The sequence below is a fragment of the Sphaeramia orbicularis genome, chromosome 16, assembly GCF_902148855.1.
Source record: "Sphaeramia orbicularis chromosome 16, fSphaOr1.1, whole genome shotgun sequence".
Classification (NCBI taxonomy): Eukaryota; Metazoa; Chordata; class Actinopteri; order Kurtiformes; family Apogonidae; genus Sphaeramia; species Sphaeramia orbicularis.
The window spans coordinates 50,102,427-50,122,583 of record NC_043972.1 but is presented as its reverse complement, the minus strand read 5'-3'; the positions used below and the strand labels follow the sequence as shown (position 1 = coordinate 50,122,583).

At 39.8% G+C, this 20,157-nt stretch overlaps 1 protein-coding gene across 1 annotated transcript; it reads right to left on the bottom strand.

The window, feature by feature from the left end:
* Positions 1-3,558: 3,558 nt before the first annotated feature.
* On the bottom strand, positions 3,559-17,726 carry LOC115435754 (macrophage mannose receptor 1-like). The gene is made up of 6 exons (XM_030158364.1): positions 17,709-17,726; positions 9,983-10,030; positions 8,597-9,004; positions 3,986-4,324; positions 3,794-3,882; positions 3,559-3,686 (listed from the first exon to the last, which is right to left on the bottom strand). Exons 2-6 carry the CDS (start codon positions 10,017-10,019, stop codon positions 3,582-3,584), a joined length of 978 nt encoding a protein of 325 aa, XP_030014224.1. The 5' UTR covers positions 10,020-10,030; positions 17,709-17,726; the 3' UTR covers positions 3,559-3,581.
* Positions 17,727-20,157: the final 2,431 nt, after the last annotated feature.

Genomic DNA, 20,157 nt, shown 5'->3' with positions numbered 1-20,157 from the left:
ATTCGCCTTTAATTTAGAAAACAATTATCTGTACTTGTAACTTTGCTTTGGAAGTCAGATCAGGATGATTTGAGAATCACTGACTTAAATTTGACTTTTTTTATGACATTCTCTCACGGACCACTTGAAGGGTGTCGCTGTTATAGAGCATATCGCCTCTCTGGTGTCAGTTTAGAAGGTAAATGTAAGAGTAATGCCAGCTTTTCTCTTCTGACTGTTCAGAGTAATTAATAACAGACAAACCCTACAGTGCATGTAATATGTCATGATCAGTCCCTACAAAACTTTTTCACCCCCTTGGATATTTTCAAATTTTAGTGCTTTTATTAATGAGAATCATGATCCACACAGCAAATCTGTCAGTGCTGATTTTCCAGTGTTACTTGTATTTAACACCATTCAGAGTTAATATAACATTTGATCCATAAAAACTAACACTCACAGAGTCAACTTGTGTCTTTGATGATGATTTGATTTTTCGGGGTACATTTACCAGGTGTTGAGGAGCATGATTGAATGCCATAATGGGTGTTGATTTCTGGACAGAGCAACAGAGAAGACCAGTGTGCTCATGGACGTCGTATGAGGCGTCGTATAAGTACCATTTTACTTCTGAAACAAGGCTATTTATTAGGCTGGAAGTAACTTTTCTGTCAGCTCCGTCAGTATCTTAATGTGTATATTTCTGTTTGGACCAACTTGCTAACCAGCTGCTAAAATTAGCACTTGCTGCAAACTTAGAACGTCGAACATGCTAATTTTAGTTCGACGGCTTCTTGTAGTCTTCGGTAATTCATACAGTTCATACAAGAGATCAGTTATGTCAGCATCACAACGCATCATTAAACACTATTTAGCAGGACGTGTCGACTTGATGTGTAATTAAGGAGCATAAACGGATTTTCTATAACACTTAATGTGTGCGTGGAGGACAAACATTTAGGTTATGGCAATGGCTACTGCCACAGTGCTGTGGCACGAAGTATTGGTTTGTCTATTGCCACAGAGCCAATCAAATGTTAGCATTTGTACTACAGCCAATCATGGATACTGTTCCATGAACTCATTATCCTCTTGTTGCCACAGTACTGTGGTGATATATGGCATATACTTAAGTGCATTCTTTTGAGCATTTTACTACCACAGTACTGTGGCAACTGATGGAAGAAATGACAAATTAGTGATAGTATATAGTACAGAACAGGAATTATTGTTCTAAATACTCTACATATTGTTTTATGGTGTTCTTTGCTCTGTACAGCCAGTGAGGCTGTAGAAGGTGGGCGGAGTTACATGTTCGATGTGGCAGTGTGTTGTGAGACTTGTCAGTTCTGTGTCAGTTCAGTGTATTGAGTGCTGTGGTCGGAATTCTGCACTCTGAATGTTGTCCCTATGGCTTGGCTGATTTATATGACTGTTGGAATTACCTAGGGGTGCCCTTGGCGTTGTGCCCCCCCCCCCATTTGAAAATCTTTAGGAAAAAAAAAAAGAAAAAAGCACTAGTGTGACCAGGAACTGAATCCATGTCTTCTGTGTTGCAGTCCAATTTGCTACCAAGTAAGCTAAATGTCCATTGTATCTGTGTCTGACCTATTTGCTATCTGAGTGTCTTGGTACGTTTCAGGATGCAACAAGTTACCAGTCTAGACATGATATAACGAGGGCGCTGATTGGTGCTGATTGGCTCTGTAGTAACAGACAAACCGGTATTTCATGCCTTAGTACTGTGTCAGTCAGGCCCGGACTGGCTAATCGGGAGGACCGGGACAATTCCCGGTGGGCCAGTATAATATTTGGGCCGCGAGGGCCGGAGTTCACTTTAAATTAGGGCTGGGTAAAAAAAATCGATTTAATCAATCTTAGATCGATCTCATTTTAATTTTGCATAATCGATTAATAGGGGATGGGATCGATTTTTCAGAGCAGGACCGGGAGTATCCAGAACCGCAGGTGGCTCCGTCTTGCGAACCCCTGGGGAAGACTTGGTCTCGCTCGCGAAAAAGACGTGGAGGGGAAACCCCCTCCACTGGAGCTCCTCTGGCCTCAAACTCGAACCCGCAGTGTGAAGGAAGTGGCCACCCGGTGAGTCGCAGAAGCCGGTTGTTCTTGGAATAATAACTTGGATCCATACCATCACCTATGGCTGAGTATGGAGTTAGAGGAAGAGGAAAGCGACAATGTCCGACTGCTACGCTACCCCCCGACCAACATTTACGGAGCGCGTGCACGCCCCAGCCCTGCTCCAGCCAACAATTACGGAGCGCGGAGCGGGTATGAAACTCCAGGGCTGAAAATGAGTCTCAGTCCGGCCCTGGTGTCAGTAGCCACTTCATTAAGGTAAATCCTTTATTTTCTGAGCAGACCTTCTCACTCTGGGTATTTCCAGACTGCAGTGTAGTTCATAGAGATGGTTATTTGCTCTCATTAAAACGTCTGTGTGTCAACTTGCATTGCTGGTTTTACAAATGAAACTCAACTCAAAAACAATCACTTTTAGATTTCAGTGATACATGAAACCAAACTGTGAGGCCTCTCTTTTCTGGTTACAGCCCCAGCCCTGCAGGTGTTACACCTGTCAACTACACGTCCTGAGATGGAATGAGGCAGAACAGATACCATGAGTGTGATCGGATCTGGTTCCTTAATTCTGATGAAATAATTCATTCTTGTGAGTGGATGATTTATAAAATATGTGGATCAGCATCAGAACTGATCTGTGTGTCACTGGTACTGATCCACCCCAGGTAGCATCTTCCAAGTTGGAATAAAATATTTAGTACTTCTCATTAAATGGTTTTGACAGTGTGATATATCGCTGATAGATAAAGTGTAACCAGGACAGAAATCAAAACAAATATATGGTTATGAAATTTGCAAAATCATTGCATTCTGCTTTCATTGACATTTCATACAGTATCCTAACTATTTATTTTTAAATTTGCAATGTAAATTTTTTGAAATCAAGGTTGTATCTAAATGTACCTCCTTGACCCATTTAACTTGATGCAAAATGAACACAGTAATACAACAAGCAATGGTATAGTTATATTTTCAGGTGGCTGTATCAACACTTAACCAAAAAATGTTCAAAAAAGCCATTATTGAAGTGTTTTCTATTAGCCAAACCTGTGCGTAACTGCCTGAATATTTACTCAGCAAAGCACATGCAAATTCAGTGTTCTGCACTTAACAAGCTTAAATCACCATTACAGATTTGAGTTACACACAAAATACAAGGCCTAAAAACAAATCTATCATCAGAGCTGTGAGTAATGATGGGGACCTCACATCTGCATGCACATAAGCGAGTGATTTTATCGTGGGCACATTGACATTATCAATCATGGGTTAAACTGGTAAAAAAAACAACAAAACAAAACAAATTTGGATATGGGAATAATTGGACTAAAATTTCACATTCACCCCAAAATGACAGATGTGTAGTTGGATAATGACAATAAGCAAAACATTGAGAATGGCTGACCACTTATTCTGGTGTGATACACATATGCACCATTTGCATAGGTGGGTTAATTATACATTTTACATGCTGTCTGACTTTGTATATTTTAGAAAACATCTTAAGCGTATGGAGTGTTGAGGGTCTCAGGTGGTTGTTTCTTGGGTTGAAGCTTCCACTGCAGAGTGAAGCCAGTGAATCCCTGACTTTGTAAAACCGAGCCAAGCTGAGGACGAAAAAAGAAAAAAAGGTTCATTGGTCGCAGCTTGATTTAGTTATAAGTGTGGTTTCCTGATATGAAATTCAAAAAGAGGGAATAAGATCATGTTTTACCTGTTGGAGGATCTGGTTGTTAGTAGATGGATCGGTTATATCAGCATCAGTCTGGATCATCATCCTCACTGTGGTCTTCAGTATGGAAACTGGACAGATAAAAAAAAAACAACAAACACATAGTAATAAACCAAAGAGAACCAGATTTTGACAAAACAGAATTTGTGCATTGTCTTTGTGATCAATAATGACCTTCATGGCAGAGGAATGTGAACTTATCCCGACATCTGAGATCATTCCAAATATGTAGGTTACTCTCAGCTGCACAGTGCTGGCTATAATAGTTATCTGGCGCTGTACTTTTCCAGTTTGTAAAAGATATCCGTGTCTGGTCAGACCATGTCCATGGTTCACGGTACAGGCCGATCCATGCACTAGCACTGGTTGGTTTTGTGAAGTAAACCTCTGTGTTTTCAGTGGAGTTCTCAATCATAGCCAGGTCCGTGTGGTGAGTCCTGCAGTATGTCCTAGCCTTAAACCATGATCGCTCAGTGTCAATGTACATGTAGGTTTTCTGTGTTTCGTTTATCTCTGCAATAAAACAAAATATAATTGAATATACATTAGTCCACGCAGGTCACAGCCTACAATCTAGAACTTCATCAAACAGCTGATCTCAATGCCAACTCACATCAGCTGATTCTCAGGAATATATAAGGATGCCATATATCCAGCATACATATCCTCTGCTAGACACTTGTGCTCAACCATATAAGCCAGGTCAACATAAGCAAGGCATCAGTTGTTACATAGCGTGTCCCAAAAAAATTTGACATTATTTCATCACGTAATAATTACACTGGAAACTCAGTGTACGAGCTTATCTTAACAATAATCTGCCAGGAAGATGGATTGGATGAGCTAATGATGGAGACAACGTGCTATTGAAATGGCCCCCACGCTCATCTGACCTAACACCATGCAATTTCTTTCTGTGGGGTTATGTGAAAGGACTGGTTTATATCCCACCACTTCCCACATGTGTAGAGGAACTCAAGAGGAGAATCACTGAGGCTCTGGAGAATGTTGCATACAACATGCTGCAGCGAGTGTGGCAGGAACTCCACCACCAACTTGATGTGTGCTGTGTCACAAGCGGCGCACATATTGAACATTTGGAATAACTTTGAAACATTATAAAATTACCATCCCCAGAATTTTTCGTTTGAAATTTGTAGAATAAAACATTTATGTCCAAAATAAATCCTATTAAGTATCACTTCTCCTGACCATGTTATGACTCCGATATGGACATCTTAAATGATGTCAATTTTTTTTTTTTGCGACACCCTGGATACAGTGCAACAAAGCTGAAAAAACCCCACGGTTTCAAGTTTCAGGCATTGTGTATTGCAAAATTGTGACTAAATCAAATTTAATTTCATAATGTCATAGAGAGGTGGAAGTGGCAAATAAATGTGCCCTTTTAGCACAAATGTTGACACTCTTGCAGATGGTTACTTTGACACAAATTTTTAGAAGACAATGTTTTGAAAATTGAGGCCATGTCTAAACCAGCTGCTCAGTGTAAGCACACAAATTATAACCTCAATTCCAAAACAGTTGGGACCTGGTGGAAAGTTAAATAAATAAATAAATAAATAAATAAAATGCAATGATTTGCAAAACTCTTAAACTCAAATAATGTTCAGAACAGAAAATTTACCAAACATGAGAAATTTGAGGAAAAAATACCAGCCATGGAAATAAAAAGGTAATTCTAAATTTGATGACAGTGACACATCCTCAGAAAGTTTAGGGATTTTAGGAAAAGCTTTGCATATTTGCATAAGACAATCCCAGACCACATGATATTTCTATTACAACAGTGTTGCTTTGTGGTAGAACAGTCCAGGTCCTGAACTGGTCAGTGTTAAAGTGGAACTATGTAACATTGTTACCTTAAACAGCTTCAAAGTAATTGTGATGGTTAAATGGCTTGTTAGAGGAAGAATGGACGCACTCTGCCCTCCCACTAGGGCCAAATATGCCATTTGCAACTTCTCTGCCTCTGTCCCAGTGGCCTAGATCTCGTCTCCCGTGAGAAACGTCATGGTTTACAGCACTACAACACAAACATGCCCCCAGCCAGGTACCACCAGCTTGGCTGCCTTGTGTACAGCTAGCTGGCTGTACCTGGCTGGGGTGCTGAATCATGGAATGATTCAGAATCAACTCAGTGACTCGGCTCTACTCGGCTGCTTTCATTCAGCGGTTCATTACCTTGGCTCAGTTTGTCCATCACCAGCAAATAGTCTCACAATACAACCAGAAATCTTGCCATGGAGACTACCTGCTGCATGGTGCATCACACAGCACTTCCCCTTCCGACTTAATGAGTGATTCTGATTAGTTTATGTGATAATAAACAAAACATTAACAAAGTGCTGCTGAACTGATTCAACTTGTTCACTGAAATTAATCGATTCTTTTGAACAATTCATTTTTGAATCACCCATCACTAATTGTGACCCATCCACCTGGATGGCCAGGGGGTTCCTGTCTGCACATCCTCCTGCCACAGCTCCAGTTCTGTGACGTCCTCTGTGAAGTGCAAACAAATGTCCGAAACTTCTAAGTCTGGCTAAAGTTCCCCACTCAGCTCCATTCCAGTAGCATATTTGCTCACTATTTTTTGCCTTCTTGTCACTGGCTTCACTGAAAACAAATGCAAATGGTTGGAGAGGGAGGGTGAAGTGTGGGTTTTATGACAGTGAATATGTACGTCGAAAGTGTAGGGGGAAGCTCCATAGAGAAAAATGCTACAAAAAGAGCGAAGACGAACCAAAATGGTAAAATCTTACAGGGTTCCACTTCAAACATGGCCCGATACAGGGCTGGTTCGAGCCTGTGATATTGGGTAGGCTGGTTGAAATAACAGGTGGGCTACTTGGTTGGTATGAACAGATGATAGCAAAGCTGAATAGTGGCCTAAAGGCTGACAATTTGAATCGCAGTCCTGAGGACACTAAAAAGAAGTGCTTTGGGGGTTTATTTAGGAAGAAGAATCTCTTTATTGATCCCCAGAGAGAAATTCAGTTGTCGGTCAGCTCATCTGTGTTCATTTACTCTTATAAATAAAAAATGATTTTAAAAGTCCTTCATGCAAATTTCTTTTCATTGGATGAGCTTGAAAAATAAAAGAATGAATACTAAATACTACTAATAGTAAATTCTGTGGCCAGAATTTATACAAAAAGAAGGCAGTCTACTCTTGTTCAAACTCAGACTGAAAAGTGACAAGATAGAACAACTAAAACTCAGCCAAAAGTAAAAAATAAAATAACAAAATTATTTGTTTTTATATTTCACAAACCAAAATAGTCTGATTCAAATTCCATCTGAAAAGTGACAAATGACAAAGAAAACAACAAATCTTTCTTTTTCCATCTAAAACCCTGATTGTCAGACTCAAATGTCAGTAAAACTATATACATATGAACCAATATGACAAAATAATTATAATAATTAATATAATTTAGTGACAGAGATCATTTGCCCATCGGTTTTTGTCCATTCCTTATGCGATGACTGAGAAACCATGTGTGTGTTTTACTGGCATTGTGTTGCCCAATGTCTGCGTTTTATTGGCATTGCTTTAGTCAGTGTGTGCTATATAAGGTGATGTGAGTGGTCACCAAACTGGGCCGGCTGCTCGGCAGGAGTACAGAGATGGTGCTCAGCCGAAGAGCATGTCAAAAAGTCACAGATTGAATGAAATTCCAATAGAGAGAATCACGGTGTTAAACAGAAACCCTGATAGGTGCAGCAGTGACTGTGGAGGGTCGTTTATTTCCCCGCAGCTCAGAAACGGGCGACAGACGGTGAGCTGCTATATGAGCGAATAAAGTGCTTAGGGAATGCAAAACAACGACAACTAATTGCCTACACAATAGGGCGGGCTGTAGGCTGCCTGCCCAATCAAAAATAAGACCGAATAGTAGTGCAGTCTGTTACATTTTTCTATTGGATAAACGTTTTCCCTTAACTTTCGATTGGGTGGGCAAGACGGACATTTGGGTGGGCTGAGCCCACCCCTTCCCCTGCCTACTGCTGGTCTCGGCCCAATGTCAGCTATTTACAGAACAGTCACTGCTGTCAAATTCGAAATTATTTTATCTTTATCTTAACCCATAAAGACCCAAATATTCACCAATCTAAATGGAGACAATAGAGAAAACTGTCAATGTCAGTGGGTGAGATTTATACTCAGTGCACTGATTTGTTTATGACAAAAAATTATATGTGCATTCATGTCAGAGTCTCCAAAAGTCAGACCAGAAAAAGTTGATAGATTTGTCACTTTTTTGACAGAGTCCCTAGAGGGGTCTGAAAAATCACTAAATAAATAAAGTGACTAAAGTGACTAAATTGGAAATACTGATTCTACAGCTAGGCAGACAGGCTGTGGGTTTTTATGACTATGACAAAAAAAAAAAAAAAATCATTATGTGTGCCTTAGTGTTTGAGTTACTTTTCAAAAGTTTTGAAAAGTTTCCAAACAAACTTTTCAAGTGGCTAAATTTGCTGCAGGTGCTTTAAAAAAAAGTTGCTAGGGTAGTCTGAAAAATTGCTAAATCTAGCAGCAAAATTGCTAAGTTGGCCTTAATGTATATCTAGGATTGGCTCTGCCCAAATACTGTAGATGTATGGATGTCATAACATCTTCTAAAAAGCAACAACACTGCAGACCAAGTTCAGATAACTCTGGACATCTTAATCTTGTTTTAAGATTGTGTGTCTGAGATACAAGCGCTGTCTGACAAATGAACAGTCAGTAATTCACCAATACAAACTACTTACCTGAATAACAAACATAAGGTTTCAATAAATGACAAGGTTGATCAAACCATTGTCCATTAGAGGCCATCATCACACATGTCTCTTTGCCTTGGTAATAATCTGGTTGATATGTCTCCCAGTTGTGATATCCACTTTTGCTTGTTTCACCAGTTGCTGACCACCTCCAGGAGTTCACGTCATTACCCATAGTTCTCTTCCAGGATTTTTGGGCATCCCTCAGTCCAATCCATGTCCATGTGCTGGACAGTTGAGGTCTGTTCAGTCTGTGTATGTCCTCCATGTTTTCAAAAGTAGCCAGGTCAGTGTAATTCTCTCTGCAGTAATGCTGAGCATCAGTCCAGGTCATTACCATGTCAACGTAGTGGTACTGACGGAGAGGAAACTTAGAGCAGGCGATGAGGCTGCATCCTGAAGGTGAATAAAACAGGAAATCTTTATTGCTGAGTTGTTTACCTGTACAGAACCCAGTGATTTTGTTTTTCCATCAAAATATTAAAATTCATTTCTTAGAGATGTGTCATTTCATTATTAGGTTACAGAAACAGGACAGAAACATTTTCATTGGAATTACTGTTTGTATTCTTGTGTTTAACTTTGCACAAAATTATTATTGGTGAAATCATAAAATTATCAAAACTTGTTTTTTCCTGGATAAAAACCATGTTCAAGTAATTTCACGTTCAGATAATATGACTGGGCCTATGTTACATTTTTGCTGCATGTTTTGTAACCAGCACACGACACATAGAGCACATTACGCCAATTTTATCCTCATTGCACTGACTCTCTGTTCATTTTAGAGTTGATTTGAAAATTAATGTTTTGTTTTTCAGACTTTGCATGGACTGGTGCCCGCGAACATCTCAGACCTCATGTACCTTACACCCATGTGCGATTACTGAGGTCTGAGAGCAAACTCCAGTTTGTTGTCCCAAAGACGAGGCTTAAAAGTCAGGGCGACCGGGCCTTTTCAGCTATCAGCCCCAAACTTTGGAATACTCACCTCCCTAACATTAAAACAGCCTCCTCTGTTGATGCTTTTAAGTCTCTTTTAAAATGCACTTTTACTTTAACCTGGCATGAGAATTGTGTGGTCCTCTGAATGTCTTTTATTATATATATATATATATATATATACACACACACACACACACACACACACACACACGTTGATTGTATGCTTATAAACATGTTATTTTTATTTATTTATTTTTTGCAATTAGTGCTAATTTGCACTCTGTGCAGCACTTTGGAGACTGTGTTGGTAAAATGTCCTATACAAATAAAAGTGGATTGGATTGGATTACATATGTACTGACAACTGAATTCCAAAGCACAAATTAGACTTAATTTTTAAACATATGTAAACCAAGCTCTTGATCTTACCAAGGAAGAAGAGGAGCAAAGTCATGTCAGGATCCATTTGTGATTTTACTGTAAATCAAAATAAAAATGTATTAGTGTTTTATATACAGTCAAAGACATTTGTTTTACTGTCTCTATACTATCTCCACTACTATTTGTGAAATGCAGTAGATATTTTGGTCAAAATTGTAGATGTGTGGACCAATAGGGAGACTTAGGGAATAGGGAATTAATACATTAGAAATGGAAGAAAACAAGGGAATACAAATGCCATATTAGATGGAACCAGGGGCGGAGTGGGCCCCTTTTTCAGCCCGGGAGTTTCATGCCCAAACCGGCCCACTTTTTCCATGGAGGAGGAATTTGAATAAATGAAACAGCAGCTAGGTCTTACAATGCCTTTTTATTGTTTATAAGTTCAGGTATATGTTGGTAAGTTAACAGAAAACATTTCAACAATATGTTTAATTCAAATTTAAATCAGATAAAGATTTATGAGGTAAGAAATATGATAAAGATGAAACCGTATTTACCTTTGTACAGGAGCAATAAGTTGAAATTAAAATAATTTCAAATTGCATGTTTCTTCCCAACAGAGAGGTGCTGTATTGTTAGGTAGTGGCAGATCCAGACAAAATGAAGGGTGGGGGGTGGGATGGGGTGGGGGCTGTATATACATATATATGTCATATCCTTCTCTGAATTGTCATATTTCTGACAGCTTGCTTTGTTTACAGAACATACTGTGCACTATGGTCATATTTCACAACACAATATACACTTCAATGTTAATTAACCCTGAAGCTTAAATATAAATGTCACAGCCCAAAAATTACCAGGACAATAAAACAGGTCAGCCTTTGGCGAATGGAGATTTAGCTCAACAGGTAGTAGGTTCAGGCTTGTAGAGGACCAAACATAAGGACCAGGACAAAGGTGATAAAATTAGGAAAAATTATAATTAGAAAAATGCTCAACAAAAGCTCCAAAAAATATCAATTAACAAAATGAACAAAGATGGGCCCAACTGAGGTCAACTAAACCAAATTGCAACAGAACAAAAACTGACCTAACCAGACAATGAACCAAGGTGGGCTTAAATAGAAAGGGACCAACCCAAATCAAACACAAGGAGGAGGCGTTACACTAAGAAATTAAACCAAACCATGAACTTAGTCAAAATAACATAAAAAGCAAATAATATTAACTATACACAAAATACTAACTGTATGAAACAAATGTGATTTAAACCAAGAATTTAAGCAACTAAATTAACACAAACAAACAAACAAACAAACAAACAGTGTTCCCCCCCCTCAGTCTTGTGGTAATAGTTCCTCCCCACTTCTTAAATAAAGGTCAAGCCCGATAGTCGAGTCTTTTGTCTGGGAACTCAAGAACAAACGTAAGTAATTAATTCAAACATAACTAATACGTGTGCACCCAAATTAGCATGTTTAAATAAAATACTTAAACTAAACCATGTGCTGTAATTATTAACTGTAACGTAAGAAACAAAAACTCATGAAATAACAAAACTACCAATACATGGTTGTGGTGGGTCAGGGATCCACCACAAGACTGCAATGTGGAAAATCAGGGTTCAAATCCCAGCAATTTTTTTCTGCAGATTTTCAAACCAAGGGAGCCAGTAGGTTAAATCCACCAGGTATAAACTAAACTCTTCAGCAGTTTCATTTTCTTTAACCTGGGGCCTCATGTATAATGTGTGTGTACGCACAAAAACCTGGCGTACGCCCTTTTCCATGGTCACATTCAGATGTATAAAGCAGAGGTGGGTAATCCCAGGTTCATTAAGTCAAAGTCCTGCCATGTGTTGGTTCCAACCTGTTCACTTAACACAGGTGATTCCACTAATCAACCAATCTACCTGGATGAGCAGTTGTGCTCATCAAAATGGGCTGGTTCAGTGAACAGGTTGGAACCAATACACGGCAGGACTTTGACTTGATGAACCTGGGATTACCCACCTCTGGTATAAAGAGTGAAATGACCGTGGAAATGTGTGGTCCTCCACACCAAGTCCATAGCTGGCGTACGCACATTTCTAGTGCTTTGGAACCATTGGCGACACTTAGAGGTGACACTGGGAAACTGTTAATGTGAAAAAGGTCATTCCTCCGACTGATGGGCACATCAGAGATACACAGATGAACAATGAACACACCGACACGTCATCCTATTGTCAGAGCAGCACATTCACCACCAGAACCAGAACCAACCAGGCCAACCCTGGACCCATCAATGCCAATCCTGCCCGGGGGGACATTCAGCAACAACTATATAAAGAGACAAGGACACAAAATTCACTGGTTGATAATTTAATGTAGTGTTCATGTCTGTGAGAACATTTATTAGTCAGTCCAGTCGCTCACTGACACCGCCGACTGTCCTCACGATGTCCTCTTGTGACTTGGGTCAGTACAGACCCATGCCGGTTGGATGGGCATCAGCAGCTGGCTGTTGGACCGGAGGATCGGCTGACACCGGGGAGTCAACAGGAAGCCTCTGTGACAGGAGGTTAATACTGGGTCTCACCGTCTTGTCTCATTGTTGGAAAATAATAATTTGAGTGATTATACATGAGTCAAAGTCTTTGATTTCCTCTTTGATTTCCTGTCATGATCACACATGAACCTTTATCTAGTTTGGCTGTGATCAGACTATTGTATGACCCATAGAATAAACTAATGTATGACTTGACTTACACAAATAATAAATATGTATTTCCTTTGGGGGTGATCCGAGTCAGTCCTGTGAGAAAAGTGTCACCCACAATATTGTCGACTTTCTGCTCAAACAGTCTCAGTTTGTCTCTTTTCTCCTTCCGCCTGTTTTGGCCTCCGCTTCGCGTCCACCTTGACATCATCATCTGATCACACAGAGAGGGGAATCCCACCTGCAGACCCCGTTTATACTGATTTGCATATTTAAATGTGGGTGTGGAGAGGGAGGAGTCAGGTACTCCAACATATGCGCTCAATTCCACACTGATTGAAATGTATAAAGGAAATGTACGTGGATTCGGGCGTAAGCTCAGTTTTATACATCTGGATTTTTTTGTGCGTACAGACTTTTCTTGATTTGGGCGTATGCCAGGTTTCAGTATGAAATCCACGCAAGTCTTTATACATGAGGCCCCTGGCCTTTTTGGCACCACCTGGCCTCTTCCTGCCCTCCATCACCACCCAGTGACTCATGCTACTGCTCCAGAAAAGACCACTCATGGGCCAAACCAACTGAAATATTTGGGAGGGAAGAATTCCCTCAGATGGTAGAACCCATCAAATCTACTATGATGTAGGGGCTGCGCTGTCAGATGAATGGAGAATGAATGCAAGAAGAAGATTAGAGAAGTGACAGATAAGTGCCAAAATTAGATTTCCCATCCAACTGGCCCAAAGTCCAGATTGATATGAGCCGGCCCATCGGGAATTCTCCCAAATCTCCTGATTAGCCACTCCGCTATTGAATGGAACCCAACAATGAAAAATGACCATGTATGCAAACAACTGCAGAAGGGTTTAACAAACTGTGAAGGAGGAGAGACCAGGTGTAGTCAGTCCTGAATTTAATTTAGACAACAGTTGTTCATATTGCAAGACAAAGTGAAATAATCATGCATTCATATTTGCCAAAGGCTCCTATGTAAACTTACCAGACAGCTAGAGGTGCTGCTGATCCTGACAATAATGGATCAGTAATGTAAAACACTTTCATCATCATCATCATCATCATCATCATCATCGCCTTTCACCCCTGGCAGGGTACAGACCACACACAAATGAACTCCATCTTTCTCTATCTTGGGCAATCCTTGTGAACTCCTTTCACAATAACTTCATTCTGTGTATTGTTTTCTACGCACTGTTTTCCTGCCTTGTGTTCCCTCTGGGTTTCACTGTAGTGCTTGTCTTGTGATAATATTGCCTGGCTTTTTGAGAGTATATCCTATCCAGCATCATTTCTGTAGTTCGATTTCTTCTTCTATTGGTTTCTGTCCAGTTCTGTCCCACAGTTTTTCATTTGTGACCTTTTCTTGCCATTTGATCTTCAGGATTGTTCTCATGCAAATCATTGGCAAATGTCTGGACTTTCTTCAGCACTCATGAAAGACACAACCAAAGGAAGAGCAAATGGACTTCAGTGGACACCATGGCAACAAACTCAATGACCTAGATTTTGCGGATGTCCTTCCACTACTGTCTCATACACATGTACAGATGCAAACAAAGCAGATGAAGTGAACCGTCTTTCAAAGAGTGTCGGCTTACAAATACATCCAGGGAAGTCCAGAGTTCTAAAGTTTAGCAAAACATCAAGTAATCCTGTCTTACAGTGGACAAAACATCACTGGAAGGGGTGGAATCTTTTACTTATGACATAAAAGCAAGTATCAGCAATGCAAGAACAGTATTAACCCAGTTAACAAAAGTTTGGAAAGCCAGAAAGATCTCACAATGCACAAAGATATGGGTTTTTAATTCAAATGTGAAATCAGTTCTCTTGTATGGCAGTGCAACATGGAAGATTACACAAGCTGTGCTAAAGAGAGCACTTTGGGTGCCTTGAAAAGCGCTACAGAAATCATAATATTTCATCTTCATGCAGAGGTGACCTGCAAAGAAAAGTTTATTAAACCAAAAAAGGAGCTGTGTGAGACAGCTAAAGGTAGTGGATCCCTGACCAACAGGGTTGCCAGTTCTGCATGTTTATATCCGTCACTCTTGTCAGTGGCCGGTATCAGCCCTGGTATAGCTGACATAAATGACTATGGACCCCCCCCCTCCCGCTTTAACACAGTCCACAACTCCTGAAGAGGCATTCCCCAAACCACAGACTCCTGGTTAACTCCTACACCCCTAGAATCCTAGTCCAGACCATCACCATAAACATTCATATTGTTGTAAATAATTACTGTTAAAAAAAATTGCCATCCCCCTTGACTTTGTGGTCCTTGCTTGTGAAGTGTGTTATTGTATGAAACCCTACATTTTTTTGGCAAGGCCAGTGCAAGTGCACTGCAGTCAGCTCTCCAGTCTCCTTTTTTTAGTCCATCTTTTTCTTTTGAACAATGGGACCAGCATTTCTACTTTTCACAATTTGGATTTTACAGAGTTTAGTTTTGTCTTTTTAAAGGTTAATGAAAAATAACCAGGTCCCATGGCCCATTACAGGGTTGGTCTGGGATGTTTTTTCTCTGTTGTTTTGCTTAAATTGTGTTTTTCAAAACACAAACCATGAAACGAGATGTGAATTTTGTGTCTTTGGAACTTCTTAACTGTGAGTGACTCACATTATGGGTCCTTAAATATTCTCTGAAAACCATGACAATAGCTGTGTTTACAAAAAATACTGGGAATTTGAAGTGAACCTGTGGAAGGTCACAAAGAAACAAATGTAACATTCTGAGTGTTTCCATAAACTGATTTGGAGTGAATAATCCAGGCTGCATGTTATTATCAGATGACACTGTAGGCTATGGTACGAATGGCTTTTATAATTAGAATTTAGGAAAAGAACAAGCAGAGCATTCTGTTATTTCATTTGAGATGTTTTTTCATGGATAAACAGAGGAATATCTGGTGTCCTCATCACTTCCTATTCTAGCACCAGAAAATTTCTTACACTTTAAGGGAACATCTGAGAAAACTAAGACTCAGAAAAAGATGACCGATAATGTGAGCTAATAGTTAATTAAAAAGTTTTATTTTAAGTAATCATATATATGCATTTACTCTTCCAAAAATTACATATACAAAAAAAAAAACTTATTTGCTGATGCAAACAGTGTTTAGCAAACATTTATGGAAACATACCTAATGATGATGATGATGATGATGATGTGTTGGATGTAAACCCGCCTGTTGACATGTTGTGTTTCTTCACATTGTGACCAAGGGCTTTATTTAGTCACACAATAGCAAAATACAGCCCACAGGCTGTATCAATGACTCTGTCAAACCAAACCCCAGGAAATCACTAAAAAGTAGTATTACACTTAGGGTTGGGAATCGATAAGAATTTAAGGATTCCGATTCCATTATCGATTTTGCTTATCAATCTGATTCCTTATCGATTCTCTTATTGATTCTCATTGGGTGAGGGAATAAAAGAGTACAAACAAGTGTGTTTGCATTAACTGTCTTATATATTTCCATCTCTGCACAGAAAATATAACATATACAGTATGTACAAATAATAACAGATGATGCGCTCCGCTTTGGGGGGGAGGGGGTCGTGCAGTGACAGTGAAACTAAAGACGTTTTACTAATTCCTCTATTGCCGCATTTCCACTACGTGGAACCAGTTCGACTCTGCCCATCTCCCATTGTTGTGCACCTCATTTCCTTTCCCCTACCTTCGGAAACTTGTATTTGAGGGGGTATGATGTTTGTTGCCCGCACCGGAACTGGGCCTGGATGATGGCCTGGTGTTCACTCTGCTGCTAGATTCACAAGTGCCACCATGTAGTGTATCAAATGAATCACATGCTGTGGACAAATGTTTGAGCAGAAGGAGGGATTCCACCCTTTTGAAGAAATGAAAGCTTTGCAAGTGTTACAAGTGGACCTGGTGTCGTCTTTTCAGACCGTTTCTGCCTCAACGCCATGTTGGCTACGTTCTGACCAAAACAATGCAGCATAAGCATGACGTCATCGTGCATGCGCTACAAAGGCAGAATCGATAAGCAGAATCGTTAAGCAGGCAGTCAAATGATTCCAAGGAAACGAGCTACTGGGATCTGGTTCTCAAAAAGAACCAGTTCTCGATTCCCATCCCTAATTACGCTTCATCACAAGTAGAGCTTCGATGACAGCATGTCTGTTATGAGTAGAACAAACGTCAAGAGACCAAGTGGCTCTGACTGTGTAACAAACTTCTGATCAGGAAAAGACAGAGGAAAAAACCCTGAAATTATGTTGAACTGAATTGCTCTGAATTTTCAGATTGATTTCAGGTATCAAAATCAGTTATGCTGTCCAGAAGTCAGGAACTTATGTCAGCAACAGACACTGATACACTGGCTCAAAATGACAAACAAAGCAAGGCTTTATGTGATGGTGAGGTTCGGACAGACTGACTGAGCATGGACATTATGACATAATACATCATGTAATGTGTTTCTTTGGGGATCTATGCAGTAGTGCATATCAGACAACTGATTATAATCTGATCTGTAATGTCAGTGTTGGTAGTGTATTAACGTGGCGGTTTTCTGACAAAAGCCTTGTCTTGTCTCTGAGAGGACTCTGTCCATTCCTGTCTGGCACGTCTAGAGCATGCATGGAGATGAGCACAACTCAGCACTGTATGTTTCAGATCAGGGGTCCAATGTGTGACCCTGTGTGGCCCACTGTAAAAAATGTTTGTCCATCCCTGGTCTAGACTGTATTTTAACATGTCTCAGACATGATGAAATGAAAAAGATACAGAGTGAAGACAAACACACACCACTGTGACTGATCCAAGAATTTGTCGCACAATGCATAAATTTAATGCATAAATTCACATGGAATGAATTTAATATTGGCTTTAACTTTATGATTGAATAAATATAAATTCTTAAAGATTAATTTCCTAATAAAAACAACATATTATCAGTATGTTAGTAAAGAGTCAAGTATTTGAATGCTTATAAATGCCTTAATTTCATTACATTATGAGAAAGTATCATGTGAATATGACATAATATTATATTGAAAAATAAATATGTATACTCACAGGTTGAAAATCAAATCATTGATTGTTGTCGAGGTGAGACCTGAACTCTGCAGTTAATACTTCAGACACATGATTGTTCGTCTGAGATCAAATGGAAAATGACATGTGCATGTATTTTCATATGCAAAGCTTGTCTTTGGTGGAAGTCCTTCCATGTGGGTTTGGTTTCATTACATCCAAATACAACTCCAAATCAGAAAAAATTGGCTTTTGGCAGTTAGTGAAATGAAAATTAGCTGTAAATGGATCAGCATAACAAGTGCGTTTTAATGTCCCTGTTTTCTTTATGAAATTGCATTTTTCAAACCACTTCATGCCATTTCATTTTATACTCTATATCAGGCATGTCCAAAGTCCGGCCCGGGGGCCAATCACGGCCCGCGGTCAGATTTTATACGGCCCACAGCTTTGGTTTTATATTATATTATTTATGGCCCACTTGGACTGTTCAACCGAGTACATGAATCATAAAAGGTTCAAAATGCAGTTTCTCCTTTCACCTCATGGTGGCAGCACCACTCTAACTCTATCTGGCTCTGTGACCTCGCCGTGAACCTTTTTCGCTAATTTCTAACCACGGTGCCTGTAAATAAAAAAACGAAAGTTGACAGTGAGGGCCGCCGCTTCCAGAAGAGATGGGAATTACAGGGTTTTTTTACTGAAAATTGAGGCAATTATGTTTGCCTAATTTGTCAAGAGACTGTTGCCTTGTTTAAGGAATTCAATGTAAAGAGACACGAGCAGACAAAACATGCTAACGCATACGACAAGCTAGCAGGGAGTGAGCGTTCCGAAAAAGTGAAGCAAATTCAAGCTGCTTTAAACTCACAACAGTGACTCTTCATGTGAACCTCGGAGTTCAATGAATTCACCACCAGGGCAGGCTACCAAGTTGCCAGGTTAGTTGCCTCTAACTGCTGGTGTTATGTACCTGTAGATGTGACACAAAATATTACTTTCTGAATGATTTTGTGAAAGACAAGTAAGAGTCATATGTTTTCATCTTAAACGTTAACAGACTTTACATTACTGAGTAATATATGAGTAATGATTACTCATATAAGTCATGTTTAAAATGAATGTGGGGTTAAGATTTTTATCAACTTGGATGTTTAAGATACTCTATACAGTTTGTTCTATGTTATCTGTCTCCAGATGTGAAAGGAAGGCAGAATTGTTTTTTTTTTTTTTTTTTTTTTTCAATTAGTTCACACCTGAGTGACTTAGATTTGGTTACATTGCCATTTAAAAAAATGATATTGTGACAATGAAAATAAAATTGTTGTAGAACAGCGCATTTAGATGTAATTTTTACTGTTTAAAAAATGTCTGAAGGGACCACTGGCCCCTGGCAATGTCCACATTATCAGATCTGGCCCTCGTTAAAAAAAGTTTGGACACCCCTGCTCTATATAGTCTTTCTACTTCTTCTGACTCTACAGTCATCACATCAAACAGACACTCTAGGCGTTTCCCAATAAGCGTTCTTGCCTGTTCTTCTATTCTTGTGCCCTTATGAAACATCAGTCAAGGCCCAGGTGTTGTCCATTTAAAGGTTCACACAAACCAAGAGAGGATGGAGGTCCTGGATGTTGCTCTTGTCTCGTCCCTTAAGCCAAGGATGCACTGGTTGGTGCACTGGTTGTGTGGACTTGGCCGGGAAAGATCCCAAGATGTATTTCGTGCTACTGCTATCGAAATGGCAGCTTGTGTGTCAACTGCTTAGGAAAGGACCTACAATTGAACTTTTTTTCTTTAAACACGTACTTCCTGATTATTGTTGTCATCTTATAGAAAATCAGTATACTTTTTGGAATAGACAAATGATCATGACCAGGCGATTATATTTTTAAAATCCCTTGAAAATTCAACTTTCGTAAAAACCTGTTGTTAACTTCAAAGCAAACTTTTTATAACGTTTCACTAAAGAAACTGCTAAAGGTTAACGTTACATAATCTTTAGGGACTACTGAGGAAACGTAGGCCCATAAACACTTGTTCACAGGCAGGAGAAATTCCTGTGCATGGGAGTGAGTGTCTTGGTTTTTTATCCACTAACTTTGTGCCGGTGGTATCAAGTAACTGTCACATCTCTGTCTGTTCTGCTGCTACTGTCCCTTTTACGCAGCCACACCCTCTCATCAGCTTACTCCCCTCACCTGTGAGGCTGGGGGTATATATTCACCTCTCTGCTCTCTGTTTGTTGCCAGATTGTTCTTCTGCTTAGTTCAAGACTTTCCGGTGTTATTTCAGTGTTATTCCTGCCTGAATCCTGATCGTCTCTGACCTGCCCTACCTGTCTGCCGCCTGGATATCTGCCTGCCTGTTTGCCTGACCTCGTCTGCCTGCCTGCTTCCCGATAACTCACCTGCCTTCTGTCCCTGACCACGTATCCCGTCTTCGCTCTCTGGTTTCTTCTGGCTGTCCTGGCTGCGGACCCCTCACCTGT